The sequence below is a fragment of the Pelobates fuscus genome, chromosome 5 (genome assembly GCF_036172605.1).
Source record: "Pelobates fuscus isolate aPelFus1 chromosome 5, aPelFus1.pri, whole genome shotgun sequence".
NCBI lineage: Eukaryota > Metazoa > Chordata > Amphibia > Anura > Pelobatidae > Pelobates > Pelobates fuscus.
In genome coordinates, this window is record NC_086321.1 from 87,556,079 (window position 1) to 87,574,299 (window position 18,221).

The 18,221-nt window shown below is 42.0% G+C and overlaps 1 protein-coding gene across 1 annotated transcript in view; it reads right to left on the minus strand.

The window, feature by feature from the left end:
* ANKRD55 (ankyrin repeat domain 55) overlaps positions 1–18,221 on the minus strand; it is a 121,097-nt gene that overhangs the window by 34,406 nt on the left and 68,470 nt on the right. Inside the window, exons 4-6 of the mRNA XM_063456902.1 lie at positions 16,493–16,602; positions 13,019–13,079; positions 10,021–10,149 (exon numbers count right to left, since the gene is read on the minus strand). Of these exons, the coding sequence (XP_063312972.1) occupies positions 10,021–10,149; positions 13,019–13,079; positions 16,493–16,602 (300 nt within the window). The remainder of the gene's footprint in view (positions 1–10,020; positions 10,150–13,018; positions 13,080–16,492; positions 16,603–18,221) is intronic.

Here is an 18,221-nt window from a genome sequence, read left to right on the forward strand (position 1 = left end):
AAGCCTGCTCATTCCACTTGACTTCTGCCGCCAGAGACCTGAACTCTAGTGCATAATCCACAAGTGTTCGGTTCTCCTGTCTCAGGCGCAACAGTAATCTGGCTGCATTAACCTTCCTACCAGGAGGGTCAAAAGTTCTTCTAAATGCAGCTACAAAGGCATTATAATTATATACCAATGGGTTATCATTCTCCCATAGTGGGTTGGCCCATCTCAGAGCTTTCTCAATGAGTAGGGTGATAATAAATCCAACTTTCGCCCTATCTGTGGTTGTAGGATACTAATCTGGTTCAAAAAACCACGACACTTCTCCGGTGAACCACCATAACGTACAGGTGGGGTAATACGGGAAAAGGCACCTACAGTGGCTACCTCTAGACCAGAACTTACAGGAGAGATGGAAGTAGTACGGATCTCCTCAGGTGGGTTATTGGCACGAGATAATAGCGCCTGTAGTGCTAGTGCCATCTGGTCCATTCTGTGTTCCATGGCGTCAAACCTGGAATCAGAGGGACCAACCTGACTGTTTGTACCTGCAGGATCCATTGGCCCTGTCGTAATGTCAGGATCGGGACAGGGATCCAACACGCAAAGTACAAACAGGACAGGGTACGTATACCGGACCTTAGAATGGCCGGACTAACGTACGGAGAGTAAAGAGAATGGTCAGAAACAAGCCGAGGTCGAGGGAACGAGAGGACAGGTGAGCGAGGGACAAGCCGGGTCAAGGATACCAGAGGGAAACAGAGTAAGTCAAACTAGCCGGGTCGGAACCAAAGGAATAACTGAAATCGCCAGAGCACTGTGTGACTAGACAGGCTAGAACCACGACAGGGCAATGAGTGAATGGGAGAAACAGGTTTAAATACCCTGGTTACAGTGAGTATACCCGCCTCCGACGAGTCCTGAGTGGCTTCCAGTCACTTGAGTGACAGATCGGTCCGGACTGACGTCATGACGTCGGGCAGCGTGCGTGACGTCATAAAATGAGACGGATCCCTCGCGGCCGGCGTGAGAGTGTCTAGGAGAGCCGCGAGGGATGGAGGAAGCCGACCTGCTGGAGGAGTAAACTACTAAGTCTCTACTTCTTTCGGAGGTAGAGGCTTCAGGTACCCTGACACTGGCTTACAGAGTTTGTTATTTATCTATTGAGGAGGATTTGCTTATGTTCTCCCTGTTAGAGGGAGCTCATTAATGTGTAATTTATGATTTTGTGCTCTCTCCTGCCTCCGTGCGAGGGATAGGGTGCAGAGGACGATTCTATTTGTAATCACGCATGCGCCCGACGTCTCCATGGTGATGGAGGACGCGGGCATTCAGGAAGCAGAGGATGATTCTATTTGCAATCGCGCATGCGCTCGACGTCTCCATGGCGATGGAGGACGCGGGCAATCAGGAAGTAAACTGAGCGCGCGTTTAGCATTATTGAACCGCCCTGCACCCGCCCAGAAGCTCGGAGGATAGGTTGATTGATTCCTTGCACACCTGAGCTGTGAGTAAAATTGATTACTACTCTTATTTAACTCGATTGATTTTATTTGTATTTGTATTCTGTCCTGATGAAAGTTCCCCAGTGGAACTGAAATGTTGACTGTTGGAATAAAGAAATAACATTTCACTTTGGATAAATCCTGGGAGTGCTGATTTTTCTTCGTCTGCATCTATTCAGTGCAATCAAGCACCGGGTCCATATTTATGTGAGTTGGAGTGCAAGGCTTTTTCTCTTTATATATATATATATATATATATATATATATATATATATATATATATATATATATATATATATATATATATATATATATATATATATATGTATATATTCATAAATGACATATGTTTCTTACTATTTATGTTTTCACCAACCCTTTGAGAAAAAACGCATGGTTAAATAAAACATATGCTAAAACAATATTTCACTCCCTCAGGTCAAACATCCTCCAATTAACTCCTCTGAGGATGGGCAGAGCACGGTGTAACTAAACAGATGGACATATGTGGAAGGATAAATATGCACACACTGGATAGTAAATAAGCTAAAATTCATGGAAGTCACATATGTTCACACAAATACAAAATCAGTTTGTTTAAGTAGAATATGGCTGCAGTGTAAGTAGAATTTTTTTGGGATGCCTGACATTTTGCCATACGTTTGTTTTGGTGGGCAGAATTTTGGTAGCAAAAAACTTATTCAGACAAACCAAAATGGAGAAAAAAATTGATCTGTAGTATTATGTATATACAGTGAGGGAAAAAAGTATTTGATCCCCTACTGATTTTGAATGTTTGTCCACTGACAAAGAAATTATCAGTCTATAATTTGAATGGTAGGTGTATTATAACAAAACAAAACAAAAAATCCAGAAAAACGCATGTCAAAAAAGTTATAAATTTATTTGCATGTCAATAAGTGAAATAAGTATTTCATCCCCTATCAATCAGCAAGATTTCTGGCTCCCAGGTGACTTTTATACAGGTAACGAGCTGAGATTGGGAGCACTCTCTTAACCCCTTAGTACCACGGATATACAGCGTATGTCAGACAAAAAACGTTCGTTAATGACAGCTGATGTACCCTGTACGTCTGCGGTAAATATGAGCGCTGGAAGCAATTGCTTCCAGCCGCTCTAAGGGTATTGCAGCGATGCCTCGATGTCGAGGCATCCTGCAGTAGCCCCCTTCACTGCCGGGCGATCGCTCCCCTGGAGCGATCACTTCCGAGTTGCACCAAGTGGCGCCCGGCAGTGAGGCAGAGCATCAGAAGCCATCAGGCAGGTTTCCGATGCTCTGCCTGCGTGCTGAGTGCCTCGAGGGGTCAAGGCGCTCAGTAAAATAAATTACCCAGTACATCCGAGATAATCCTAATTACTTACCCGATCGGTCTTCTGCTCCACTGGGGGACTGTCTGACAGCCCAGACAGTCCCCCCTCAGCTAAATAGGACCCCATGGGCCATGTGCTAGCTCTGAAAGAGAGGTTACATGGCCACAGTAGGCATCCATAGTATTGCCTGCAGGGCATCTGAACTGACGGGCAGTACTCCTGCTGGTAAAAAAAAGTTTTAAATTAAAAAATAAAGTTAGTAAATAAAAAAAAAATAATAATAATAATAAAAAAATATATATATATATATTTTATATATAACATCATACTAAGTGTATTTTTTATTAATATATACATATATTAATATAAAAATACACTTAGATATAATATAATATATATGATAACTATATATATATAGATATATATAGTATATATATTTTATAAAAAATAAATAAGAATTCATTAAAAATAAATAAGAATTAATATAAATAAGAAATAATATATATATGTAATTTTATTCTAAGTGTATTTTGATATGAATATATATATATATATATTTATATCAAAATACACTTAGAATGAAGTTATATATATCTATGTATATATAAATAAATAAAAATCATACGAAATATACATATGTCCATATACATAATTACATAAATAATTTCATAAATATACACGTAGACTTCAAATATATAAATATGTATATATATATATATATTTAAATTCTACGTGCATATTTATGTAAGATTTTTACATAATTAAGTAATTTTATTAATTGCAATTTGGGGGACCTGCCTGACAACCCAGACCGAAAGTCCAGAGAATTTACTTTGCTAGCACTATATTTAACCCTGTAACTTTCCAAGACACCCTAAAACCTGTACATGGGGGATACTGTTTTACTCGGGAGACTTTGCTGAACACAAATATTAGTGTTTCAAAACATATCACAGCGATGATATTGTTATTGAAAGTGAAGATTTTTGCATTTTTCACATACATACTGCACTTTGTGTTCAGAGAAGTCTCTCGAGAACAACAGTACCCCCCATGTACAGGTTTTATAGTGTTTTTGAAAGTTACAGAGTCAAATATAAGGCTTGATTTTCTGTTCTTTTACATTGAAATTTGCCAGATTGGTTATGTTGCCTTTGAGAGCATATGGTAGCCAAAGAATGAGAATTACACCCATGATGGAATACCATTTGCAAAAGAAGACAACCCAAGGTATTGCAAATGGGGTATGTTTAAAAATATAATTTAATGGCAAGAAAAACAGTATTTAATATGTGTGGGTACACTAAATGAGTAAGAGGAAAATTACAGCTAAACACAAACACCGCAGAAATTTAAAAACAGCCCTGGTCCCAAACGGTAATAAAATTGAGAAGCGGTCTGGTCACTAAGGGGTTAAAAGGAGTGCTCATAATCTCAGCTTGTTACATGTATAAAATACACCTGTCCACAGACGCAATCAATCAGATTCCAAACTCTCCACCATGGCCAAGACCAAAGAACTGTCAAAGGATGTCAGGAACAAGATTGGAATGCGCTACAAGACCATCGCCAAGCAGCTTGGTGAGAAGGTGACAACAGTTGTTGCCATTATTCGTAAATGGAAGAAACACAAAATAACTTTTAGCCTCCCTTGGTCTGGTGCTCCATGCAAGATCTCACCTCGTGGAGTTTCAATGAACATGAAAACGGTGAGCAATCAGCCCAGAACTACATGAGAGGATCTTGTTAAAGGTTCAATGAACATGAAAACGGTGAGCAATCAGCCCAGAACTACATGAGAGGATCTTGTTAATGATATCAAGGCAGTTGGGACCATAGTCACCAAGAAAACAATTGGTAACACACTACGGATTGAAATCCTGCAGCGCCCGCAAGCTCCCCCTGCTCAGGAAAGCACATGTACAGGCCCATCTGAAGTTTGCAAATGAACATCTGAATGATTCAGAGGAGAACTGGGTGATAGTGTTGTGGTCAGATGAGACCAAAACCGAGCTCCTTGGCATTAACTCAATTCGCTGTGTTTGGAGGAGGAGGAATGCTACCTATGACCCCAAGAATATCATCCCCACCGTCAAACATGGAGGTGGAAACAATATGCTTTGGGGCAGTTTTTTGGCTAAGGGGACAGGACAACTGCACCTGCACCCGCATCCCCTCACACACACACACAAACACTGCACCCCTCACACACACACCCTCCCACTATATACCTGTGGCAAAAGTAACCTCGACACTTGTACTTGGAGGGGCCTGCTTGCCAGCCTCCTGCCCACAGACTATGGGCCCTGCAAGGAAACCTGTAAAAGACTACCGAACTTGACCGACTGTTAGCACTGATTTCCCTGGAACTGTTTTGGGCATAGGATCATGTGCACGGTCGGTCAAAACTATGACTTCCAGGAAATTCCTGAACCCCTGAATGAATCTAGGTGATTTATGGATATGTTGTTTACCCAGATCGGGGATATCAGGGGGTTTTATGTGTTTTAAAGATAGTTTTTGGGGTTTCATAAAATTGTATGTTTTTCTGTGCTTGGAGATAATTGGGTTAGATTAGTACAGTTCCTGATTCAATTATCTCCCAAGCATAGAGGAGGGATTCTATTGTTTGTGTATGGGAGTGGGTCACTGTATGACTCTGTTTTTATTGGTTTATTCACTTTGTGTCCCTGCGCCAAACAAGGTCTACCTGGGTGCCACCCTTGTTGGAAAGCTTGCATAAAAGGCCAGTGTGCCTTCATTAAAATTCTGTTCCTGCTTACCATCAACATAGGGTCTCATCTCATGTGTGGGGGAAACAGCTGTATTTATCCTGGGGATGGCTATATCACTATACTCCCCAGGAATTATAATCACTAGCTCTTATAAGAGCTATTCCTGCTACGCTGTCTGGGAGTAGGAGAGGTCTGCCCACTGGAAGCTGGATCCCGGTTCCAGGGTGGGTGAAGGACGGTGAGACCCCGGCGCAGCTGCATCGCTGGAAGTCTGGTCTGCAATGCTTATGGTGTCTTGTGGAGTGCTGGAATTCCTCGGTGAGCACTAGGATTATATTATTATATTATTGATTGACGGAGGCACTCGGTCGGAGTTCCAGGGGGTCCATCACAATACTTTATTAGTCTAATTCAGTGGTAGTCAACCTTTTTCTACCTACCGCCCACTAATGCATCTTTCTTGATGGAAAAATTTCCTTACCGCTCACCAGTTTTCACGCAAGTGTGGAATATTTTTTAGAAAGGAGGGTGTTTTAAAAAATATAAATGTATGTACATTTATCTTTTTTTTGTTTTTTTTTGTAAATCTGTTTTTATTGAAGATTTTGACAGTAGAAACATATTACAGTAGGGTATATCAGGTGGGGCACGCAGGTCACCGACATAGCAAGATCATGAGCATTCGTTTGTGTGACATGCGTTCTCGTGATATTCCCATGGGAGGCTTGTGTATCTCTCTGATTGTTTTAGCATGAGGCCTCTGCATGTAGGGTCCCATGTGACCTCTGTCCACTTCCGTAGGTGTTATGCAGTTTGTCACCTTTTCACTGGGCTGGTTTCATGCATTTGCCTATGTTTTGGGCCTAAGGTCTCTCCCATGTATATTTGGAGCTGCGTCAACCCCGGTAGGGTGTGGTCCTATTCTGTCTTGTCGGTTGTGTCTTATCGTTGGTTCTAATTGGGGTATGGTTGTCGTCTTCATTTTAGGTAAGGTGAGGTGTATTGGTGTGTGGGTGGTGTTGAGTGTGATCAGTAGTGTTGTGGCTGCATTTATGGCATTGACTTTTCCGTGTTCAGTGTGTTATGGGTTACAGCCATATGTAATGTGTGGCTTGTGGTGTGCCGTTGAGCCTGTTGAGTGGGCAGATGTCCGTGTTTGTGTATCCTTTTTCTCTTGTGAGCGTTGTGATGGTTGAGTGTTGGCAGAGTGTCGTCTGTTTTCCACAGTGGTGTGCCTCTCTGCTCCTGATTAGTGGTTGTGTTAGGGGGGGTGTGGGAGGAGGAAAGGTAAAGGAAAGGATAGGTAGGGGTGGGGTTGTTAGTGGGAGTTCCGTACTACGGGGGGCCCGGGTCCGTCCGCGCATCTACCCCGGTTCCGCGTACATTTATCTTTTTATTTCTACTTGCATGTTTATAATGTTTTTAACTTTATAAAGTTTAATGAGAAAACAATAAAGTAAATTGAAATTACCTTTACTAGTGATTAATTAGATGCTTGAGGTTGTTGCTGCGAGACTAAATATTTAATATCTGGTTCGATTTTCGTAAGGAACAATGAAGGTCTCCTCTTTCGGTGATATTCAGATGACTTCTCTGTTTGTGCATATTATGATTTCTCATCTGTGCATCAGCATGTGCATCAGCTCATCTCCTCTCCCTCCTCAATTCCCCTCCCCACCTTTTTTTTCCTTTTTTCTATTTTTTAACCTTCCTTATAGCAATGCCCAGTAGGAAGGCTGAGCTAGGTAGCCCACTTACTATAGCCCACTATAACAGACAGGCACACATACAGACACACACAAAAGACACACGTACACACATACACACACACACACACACACACACACAAGACACACATACAAAGACACACATATACAAACAGACAGGCACACATACATACATACATACAGACACACAGACAGGCACACATACAGACACACACACAAGACACACACATACACACATACAGACACACACACAAGACACACATACAAAGACACACATATACAAACAGACAGGCACACATACATACATACATACAGACACACAGACAGGCACACATACAGACACACACACAAGACACACATACACACATACAGACACACACACAAGACACACATACAAAGACACATACATACAAACAGACAGGCACACATACATACATACAGACACACAGACAGGCACACATACAGACACACACACACACACACACACGACACATACATACAAACATACAGGCACACATAAATACAGACACACACACGCACACATACAGACACACACAAGACACATACATGCAAACAGACAGGCACACATACATACAGACACTCACACAAAGACACACACATACAGACAGACATAGACACATACACACATACAGACAGACACAAGACACACATACAAAGACACATACATAAGACACACACACATACAAAGACACATACACACACATACAGACAGACACACACAAGACATACAAAGACACAAACACAAGACATACACAAAATATTTTAGTCACCCTCCGGTTTCCTACCTTTTAGGTGCAGGAGGGTGACATTCCCTGGGGTCCAGTGGTGGCTCAGGTGGATGGGAGTCAGAGTTCCCACTCTGACTCCCTCCTCCTTCTTCCCGCGCGGCCTGTGTGTTAGCTGGGAGGAGTGACGTGCAGTCACTTCCTCCCAGCTCTGTGATGTAATCACAGGGGGCTCGGTCCCGCTGTTAAAGCGCCGAGCGCTGACGGGGCCCCCTTACAATCCACATCCATCGGGTGGCCCAGACAGCATGGGCCACCCGATGGACCCCTTGGACGGCGGCCCTGGTGGTTTGTCGTGCGGGCTGGGGCTGCAAATGGTGACGGTGGTACCCGGTCGCAGGGGTACTGCCGGCTTGCACCCGCCCGCCCAGTCTCTCAGAACAGCCCATGAATATAATATCATATATATAAATTACATTTTATATCCAAACGCATAATTGTACCGACAATTTATATTTTAAGGTGTCGATTTTACCCTTCCCCAACATAAAATTATCTCCAACTCCAAAAAAATAAAAAAATAAAAAAAATCTAAATTGCTAAGTACACATAAATTCATGTTAAGTATATTTTACAAGTCGCGCGGTCTGTACATTTTACTTTGTGTTGCATCCCTCCTCTCCCATGTAAATAAGCAGTCATTCATTGATTGCTATTGTCACAAATAATATCAGTGAGGAACAAAATTATTTCACTATTGTGAATCCCTTATGAACCAGTGATGGCCTTTGTTATCATAATAATCTATTCCTTAAATATCCATTCTAAAGTAGAATGTCCTACAGAATCCTTGGATACAAACAGTTTCCATGGTCTATGCATTCCCCTGTGAGGGGTGTGTGTGTATGAGGGATGCAGGGTGTGTCAGGTGGTGCACGGTATATGTGTGAGGGGGTGCACGGTATGTGTGAGGGGTGCTGTGTGTGTGAGGGGGTGCAAGTATGTGTGCGAGGGGTGCTGTGTGTGTAAAGGGGTGCAGGGTATGTGTGGAGGCTGCAAGGTATGATAAGGGAGGTGATAAGGGAGAACATGTATATTATTTACTTAGAAAGGGGGAAAAGCCTTATGCCCCCTTTTTACCTCTGGCCTGGAAGGAGGGGACATATCACAATCCCTGGTGGTCCAGTGGTGGCTCGTGCACTTCAGCCTGCAGCTCCTCTAGTCCGACCTCCCTCCTTCTTCCTTAATAAATTGGTAGGAGACCGGTAAGGGAGATCTTTGATCTCCCCACCGGCCAGAGAAAGGCAGACAGCAGGGTCGGCTCACCCCGGGTGAACCCGCAATAAATTCTTGCGGATTGGCGCCGGTCCACGCAGGGATGTATTTACCACAAGGCAAACAAGGCATTTGCCTAGGGCGGCACTTTCAGGTGGGGGCGCCAAAAAATGCCACCCAAGCTCCCAGACAAATGCCTCGTGTTCTGGGGCTGTCCACCTTACTGTGAGTGAGTGCGTGAGTGAGTGTAGCTGTCAGTGTGTGTCTGTGAGTGAGAGTGAGTGTGTGTCAGTGTGTGTATATCATTGTATGTGTATCTGAGAGTGTGTGCCTGTCAGTGAGTGGGTGTGTCAGTGTGTGTCTGTCAGTGAAAGTGTGTGTTGGGTAAACAGTGTATGCCAATGACTGTATCTGTCAGTGAGTGTATATCAGTGCATGTATCAATGAGGGCATGTGTCTGTCAGTCAAAAAAATGGCCTTAACACAAATTGGGGGGGGGGGGGGGGCAAATTTAGATTTTAGGGGTGCCCGAATTTAGTCATGCCTAGGGCAGCACAAATCCAAAATACACCACTGGGTCCACGGACCACGGGTTGAAGACCACTGCTCTAAATTAAATCATTATAAACCTATATGACCTTACCTACTCCTCACACCAAGAGTGAAGAGGATTAAATATTTTATAAAATTTAAATAAACCTGTAATGTACTGTACCTGAACAGCCCAGTGAAGAGCTGCCTTAAAGTCTTTGTCCACCAGAGTTGGGTCAGCGCCCTTTTGAAGCAAACTTTGTGCATGCTGCGGTCGGTTATGGAATGCGGCCCAGTGAAGAGAGGTCATTCCCTACCATGAAAATCACAACATACATGTAAAAGCCAATACTAAAATTTTATAAGGAATCAAAGACTATATGAATACACTCACTCCATTCATGTACAGACTTAGCTAATGAAGCAGAGCATAGGAAAGTAATTAGTATGAAGGGAATTGGCTTCATCCTAATCCTCCCACTGTATACTTTATTAGTCTAATTATAAACTTTGTTTTTCCCTCATGAAGGATTGATCATAAAACATATAAGCAGCCCATGATTATAATGTAATATATAAATTACATTTTTTATTTCCAAACGCATAATTGTACCAAAAATGTACATTTTAACCCCTTAAAGGACCAAACTACTGGAATAAAAGGGAATCATGACATGTCACACATGTCATGTGTCCTTAAGGGGTTAAGGGGTTAAGGGGTCAAGGTGTTGGTTTTACCCTTCACCAAACATAAACTACAGCTCCCAAAAAAAATGTTTTTAAAAAATAAAAATTGCTAAGTACACATAAATTCATGTTAAATATATTTTATAAGTCGTGAGGTCTGTACATTTTACTTTGCGTTGTATCCCTCCTCTCCCATGTAAATAAGCAGTCATTCATTGATTGCTATTGTCACAAATAATATCAGTGAGGAACAAAATTATTTCACTATTGTGAATCCCTTATGAACCAGTATGCGACTCCTGAGACCAGCCTCTGGTACATCCCCAATGGCTCTGTCCGCATCCTGTGCCAAACGGATCCTCCTGGTACTCCTTGAAAACCTGTGAAGGTGGAGCATGGTGACGTCACGTCAGAATGTGACGTGGGGTTGCGTGCCTACGTGCACTTCCAGGTCCTCCACTGTCCAGCCGCGGCCATCGCAACACTGACCAACACACACTGACAGACACACACACACACACACACTGACAGACACACACTCTCTGACAGAAACAAGAAACCCTGTACACAGGTTCCGCCTGAAAGCTCTGGCCTTCTGTCGTGGAGGTGCTCCGTGCAGAAGGTGGACAACGCTGAATACACCAGTAGATTCACCGAAGCAGAAGAACACAGGCAACACTCCAGGATCAAGAAAGTAAATTTATTTCTGGATACACCACCTCATAAAGTGCAAAGTGCAACGTTTCGACTCAACAGAGCTTTATTCATGCATGATTAAGGCTCTGTTGAGCCGAAACGTTGTACTTTGCACTTTATGAGGTGGTGTATCCAGAAATAAATTTACCTTCTTGATCCTGGAGTGTTGTCTGTGTTCATCTGCTTCTGTGACACACTCTCTGACAGACACACCCATACACACTGACTGACAGACAGACACACACTGACAGACAGACACACACACACACACATTTACACATTCTTGCACAAACTTACATCATTTTATTTTTTGCTCCCTACCTTTGAGAGCTGGTGTGGGGCCTCTCCCTGATCTTCTCTCGGGAGATCAGTCTTCCTGCTCCCTCACGTGTGCAGTTTAGTGATGCCGGGAGCCAGATTTACGTCATATTACGGCACCCGGCATCACTACATAGGGCATGCGCCATGGACCTCTCCTCTCCAGCCGGGTCATTTTGGCAGAGTAGGCACCTGCAATGTGGGGCGATCAAATGCCCACTCTGCTTTAGTAAGCATGGCAAACTCGCGGCCCGCCGGGCTGCAAAAATATTCATTGTGGGCCTCATGTGGCCCGTGGGCCGCGAGTTTGAAATGCTTGTCCTACAGAATCCTTGGATACAAACAGTCTCCATGGTCTATCCATTCCCCTGTTTAAACCTCATAGGAAAGCAGGGGAAGCAAGATATTACAAAACAATACACGTACTTTAACAAAAATGCTATACATTAGTCAAGTGGAATGCTGATAGAAGAGTTAATTAAATTAAGTGTAATAACAGCTGTGTCTTAGAGTGTTAGCCAGCATTCGTCATGTAATGATGTTTTTCCTCCAGGGTCCTTAAATTATTTTTGCTTCTAAACTGTGTAGTTTGGTTTGTAAGGCTGTTTTAAAACAAACTGCTATCATAACCATTGTTAATTGCATGGCCACCAAAGCACCAAAACTACATCATCTATAGTGCTCCATCATGCCCCTCCCCCCATGGTGCAGAATGGGTTAAAAACCTGATCCCAGAGCTTGCATTAGGTTTTGGGTGACACTAGATGTCCTCATGCATAGAGTGAGGATGTCCAGCGTCAGTTAGGCTAGCAAAAGTCACCTAACGACCCGGGAGTCCCTCTAGTGGCTGTCTGGTAGACAACCACTAGAGGTGTAGTTAACCCTGCGAGGTAATTATTGCAGTTTATCAAAAACTGCAATAATTACCATTGTAGGGTTAAGGGACCTGGGACACTGCACCCAGACCACTTCAATTATCTGTAGTGGTATGGGTGCCTATAGTGTCCTTTAATAAAGTAATTTAGGTCCAAAAAGTACAATGTTTATATATATATCTTTTAAACTGACAGCCCTAGAAGCCTCTAGTGGTGTTTTTCATCGAAGGCATCAAATTCATTTTACAAGCATTATTTTAATGTTAAAGTGTTCTTTTAATCCTCACTGCTGATTAATCACATGCTTAGTCACCCCAGTGTATTTTCATCCAAAGTTCATTTCTATCATTAGCTGTTTTATATAAGACTTTAAACCAAACAAACAAACAAACAAAACAATTTATTTCGCAATGAATTTAACCACTGCCACTTAAAACAGTGTTTTCAAATGCTTTTTTTTTAAACTATCTGAATGACAGATTTATGCATTAAATATAAAAATTATAGTTGTCAAAACTAAAATAGCTGGTAAGTCTATACATTTCCCTTTTACAATATTTCCAGAAAGATTTCCCCAAGCCTGAACACTGTAAAGCAATCACTCACCTCATTGTCCTGATGGTTAATCTCACTTAGTGTTGACTGTTGCAGTAATACAGTTAAAAGCCTGCAATAAAACACGAACACCCTTTTTACAAGCGGTACTATACACAACATATCAATCATTTTTTACATTTTCATGGGAAATTAATTCATATGATGTTGCTAGCACTCATACATTGAACATTTCAGTACTGCTTTGGACTTGATAAAGATAGGTAGTAAGCTTGTTGTCTATAAAATTTCATAGCATAATACTGTATATATGAAACCACTATATAGTTACATAGCTGAAAAGAGACTTGCGTCCATCAAGTTCAGCCTTCCTCACATATGTTTTTGCTGTTGATCCAAAAGAAGGCAAAAAACCCAGTCTGAAGAGCTTCCAATTTTGCAACAAAAACTAGGAAAAAATTCCTTCTTGACCCCAAAATAGCAGTCAGATGTCTCCTTGCATCAAGCAGCTATTACCCAACTAATTAGAAATTATATCCCTGTATGTTATGTTTTTGCAAGTATTTATCCAATTGCAGTTTAAACATCTGTATAGACTCTGACAAAACCACCTCTTCAGGCAGAGGATTCCATATCCTTATTGCTCTAACTGTAAAAACAACTTTTCTTTGACTTAGATGAAATCTCCTTTCTTCCAGCCTAAATGTGTGACCATGTGTCCTATGTATAGCCCTGTTTATGAATAGATTTCCAGATAAAGGTTTGTACTGGCCCCCGAATATATTTGTATAATGTTATCATATCCCCTCTCAGGCGCCGTTTTTCCAAACTAAACAGATTACATTTTTTAACCTTTCTTCATAACTAAAATGCTCCATTCCTTTTATCAATTTTGTAGCTCATCTCTGCACTTTTTCTAGTGCCATGATATCGTTCTTTAGAACAGGCGCCCAAAATTGCACAGTATATTCAAGGTGTGGTCTTACCAGCGATTTATAAAGAGGCAAAATTATATTTTCATCCCGAGAATTTATGCCCCTATTTATACATGACAAAACCTTACTGGCCATAGCAACTGTAGATTGACATTGCATATATTGCAATCATGGGAGTCCGCAGGGTGGTAAGGCCCCTCCTGGATTTTTCAGCTTGTGCTGATATTTTTCTTTCAGATTTAGAATACACAGGGGGAGGGAGTGGGGGGTAGCCTACAGGAAGGGTCAGCAATGAGCAGGAAGGTAAAGTAGGAGAAAGAGTAGGAAGGGTCAGCAAGAAGCAGGAAGGGACAGAAGGAGCACAAAGGTAAAGGAGCAGAAAGAATCAGGAGCACAAAGGTAAAATAGGAGAAGGACCAGAAAGGAGAAGGAACAGAAATGAGCAGGAATGGACATCAAGAAGCAGAAAGGAGAAGGAACAGAAATGAGCAGGAAGGGTCTGCAAGGAGAAGGAAGGGGCAGGAAGGGACAGAACGAGCACAAAGGTAAAGGAGCAGAATGAATCAGAAGGAGCACAAAGGTAAAGTAAGAGAACGAGCAGAAAGGGGCAGCAAGGAGTTGGAAGGGGCAGAAGGAGCGCAAAGGTACAGTAGGAGCATGAGCAGAAAGGAATTGAAATTAGCAGGAAGGGTCAGCAAGGAGCAGAAAGCGTCTGCAAGGAGCAAAAAGGGTCAGCAGGAGCAGGAAGAGACAGAATAAGCACAATGGTAAAGTAGGAGAATGAGCAGAAAGGAACAGCAATGAGCAGGAAGGTAAAGTAGGAGAAGGAGCATAAATGAGTAGGAAGGGGCAGCAAGGAGCATAACGGTAAAGGAGCAGAAATAATCAGAAAGCTGATATTTTTCTTTCAGATTTTGGATACACTGCAATACTGGTGATGGCCAGTATGTGGCGCTGTGTGTGGAGAGATGCAGGAATAGAAAGCTACATCTTATCCCTGCTTCTCTCTCCTGATTGAATCTGCAGGGGAGCAGCACAAAGTGCAGCATGCAACTCCTAGCCTCCAGAGACAGCCTACAGATGAGCTAAGTGAGGCATGGGGCAAGGGGTCGGAGGGCAGCCTAAGCCTACAGGAAGGATCATCAAGGAGCTAGAAGGTAAAGTAGGAGAAGGAGCAGAAATTAGCAGAAATTGTCTGCAAGGAGCAGAAAGGGGCAGCAGGAGCAGGAAGGGATAGAAGGAGCACAAATGTAAAGTAGGAGAAAGAGCAGAAAGGGTCTGCAAGGAGCAGATAGGGTTAAGAAAGAGAAAGAAGCAGAAGGGCGCAAAAGAAGCAGAAAGCCGCAGAAAGGTAAAGTAGCAGAAGGAGCCAAGGAGGAAAGAAGACAGTGTCAGAAGAAAAAGAAGACTGTGTCAAATGAAGGAGAAGTAAAGGAGATTGGAGCAGGAAGGACAAGTGAAGTGATTCCTCCACTTCATTCTGGACACCACACCATAAGGCTTTGGTACCTGGGCCTGGCATGGAAACTCTGGACCTTCTCATCTCCCCAGGTAGAAAAAAATATCAGTGTTAATGTGTTCACTTTTATTTACTGAGTCTCAGGAAGCACAGAGTGCCGCTGGGTAGGGGTGTCGATGATTGGCTAGAGCGGTCAGCTGGCACTCTAAGCCAATCAGTAGCACTCCATTCATAAAAAAGTAAAACATTTTTATAAACCGGGAACTAGAGATTGGCTTAGAGAGTCAGCTGACCGCTCTAGCCAATCAGCGACACGTCAATCTGCACTTCCTGACACTCCGTTTCAGAAGCCAAATACCATTGAGCGACCTGGAGATCTGGAGCTGGAGGAAGTCTTTAGGGTTAAACCATTTGAGAGCAGTTTAACCCCTTAAAGGAAAGAAAGCACCCAGGGGCTACCTGGCATCATAGCATTTTCATTTAGATGAAGTTGTTTTGATGACCAGAATGTTCCTTTAATTTGATTAAAGAAACACACACTATAGTGTCAGGAATACAAACATGTATTCCTGACAGCATAGTTGTGAAAACGCTATTCACTCTGGCTTTATGTGATAATAACTATGCCCCTTCAGGAAACTGTCAAAACGGGACCAACCATGGATGTCATTACAATTATGACCCCGCCCCCCCCCCCGACGCCCATGATTGCAATAGTCCACATTTTTATTTAGATTTTCGTTTAAGGGTCACTTATTTATATGTATGTTAAGAAATGCCACAACCAATTCACCAAAAATGTTTCTTCACGAAAATATATTCTATTTATATTCCCTAATTGCCACAGTGACCTAGGTACTTAGCAAGAGTATAGTTCGAAGGACTATTGCTCCCAGCCAGCCAGATTTAAAACCTGCACTCGGCTGTAATAGTGCCTTGGAGTTTGTGTTGTTTTTCTGGCTTTCTTCAAATTCACACAGAGTATTGAAACTCCCAACATGTATTGATATGCAACTTCACCTACATATTCACATGCTATTTAAAAAAATAAAAATGTTTGTGCATTATAATAGAAATGAAAAAATATCTAATAATAATAATAATAATAATAAAACTCCTCAGTACGAGTACCTGACGTCAGCTTCGGCAGTGGCCGCGTGAAGAGGAAGTCTTCCATTTTTATCTGGTATGTTTTGCTTGGCTCCGTTCCTGAGAAGACTTACACAGCCATCTAGCCAACCCTACAAGTTAAACAAAGAATAGCTTATATACCTGCATTCTATGTGTAGCAAAAACTCTTACAACAGACAATACATTCTCATGGGAATTAAGTACAGTACTTGCAATAAATAAACACTTACTGCGAACTTACTGTGTTTCAAGAGTTCAAGGAAACATCACAAAACATCCCAGCTAGTATGGCTGTACCCAGGGCTGGGACTATTTTGCGCTCTAAGCAAGACCAACTACTTACACCCTACTCTCCCGATACAAATATTACCAACTTTGTCTGTCTCTTTCTCCCTCAGACCCTTTGCGTGTCTCAGGTGTGATTCAAGTTAAGTATTATGAGAAGAATTCACAATAGTTTATTCAGAACTAACCTATGGGAACCTAATGACTACATTCATGAGGCATTCTTGGCACCTGAAACATGCCAGGGTTAATTAAAAACAATCTCACAGCTTTAGTTTGCTGATTTTCTAGCCAGCTGAGATAAAGAGCTAGAACTCAATTAATTTAGGTGGGGACTCATTTTGGGTGACATGTAGGAAACCTGGTAAAACTTAGTGAGAATAAAGGTTAAATTAATTATGGTGGCAGGGCTGCCTTTGTGCCCTCCCAGTGTAAGCAGTCAAACCAATTAAGAACATTGATGGAACTTCCACCTCAAGGGGATGCAACAGTGGATGCTTGGTGTACTCCCACATAAATAGTCATGTTATTAACAACTTACTTGGGGTCTCTTGGGAGCCCATCGCTGCCTTCCCTGGAGCTCTTGTAAGGTTCTTAAATGGTTTGACTACTTTCAGTGGGAGGGAGCCAGGACACCTGTGGCACCATAACCACTACAGCACTAGTTATGATGCATGGAATGTTCCTCTAAGCCTGAGAACCAGCACTCTTCCAGCCTTTTGTAAATGTGTTTGATAATATGTATTGCATTTCTATATAGCATTTTGCACATTGAAAGGGACTGTGAGACTAGTTGTCCAAGAAAAAATTCCTTCCAGCATTATCAACAACCTTAACAAAACTCTGTGATGACCAGCACATACACTAGGTGCCACTAGGCTTGGCAGAGGCAACCTTGTACAAGAATTTCAAACTTAAGGGTTGTCAACATCATAAACTGTGGTTTAATGATTGTGCGCTATGTTTAATGCAACAGCAATATAATATCGCTGTGATACAAACCTTTTTTATGTCATCGTTTCAAAGTCAGCATATTTAAAGTGAATCAATTTGAAATGCCTCGCGAATACTTTCATCCAAATAATATATATTCACATCCATGTAAGTGGCCCTTGGATAGCAACTTCAAACATCCACAAGTAAGCATTTCTATGTTTAAAAGGCAGATAAAGTGATACCAACTATGTATATTCATGGCACGTATTCTGTGCCTGCATTTAAATTGCATTCAAATACGAGGAAAGAGTGTATATATTTGTTTTCTTTACTTTAACTAGATCATTTGCAGGGAAACATCACGTTGATTGGATAGGAATGTGGCTGACTGAGTATAGTGGGATTGTAACAAATACTAATATGTGACATTTACATATTGCTGAATTTGTGATATTATAGCAAATCCTATCCCTTCTACTCCCATCTTGTTACAATATAACATGTCGAA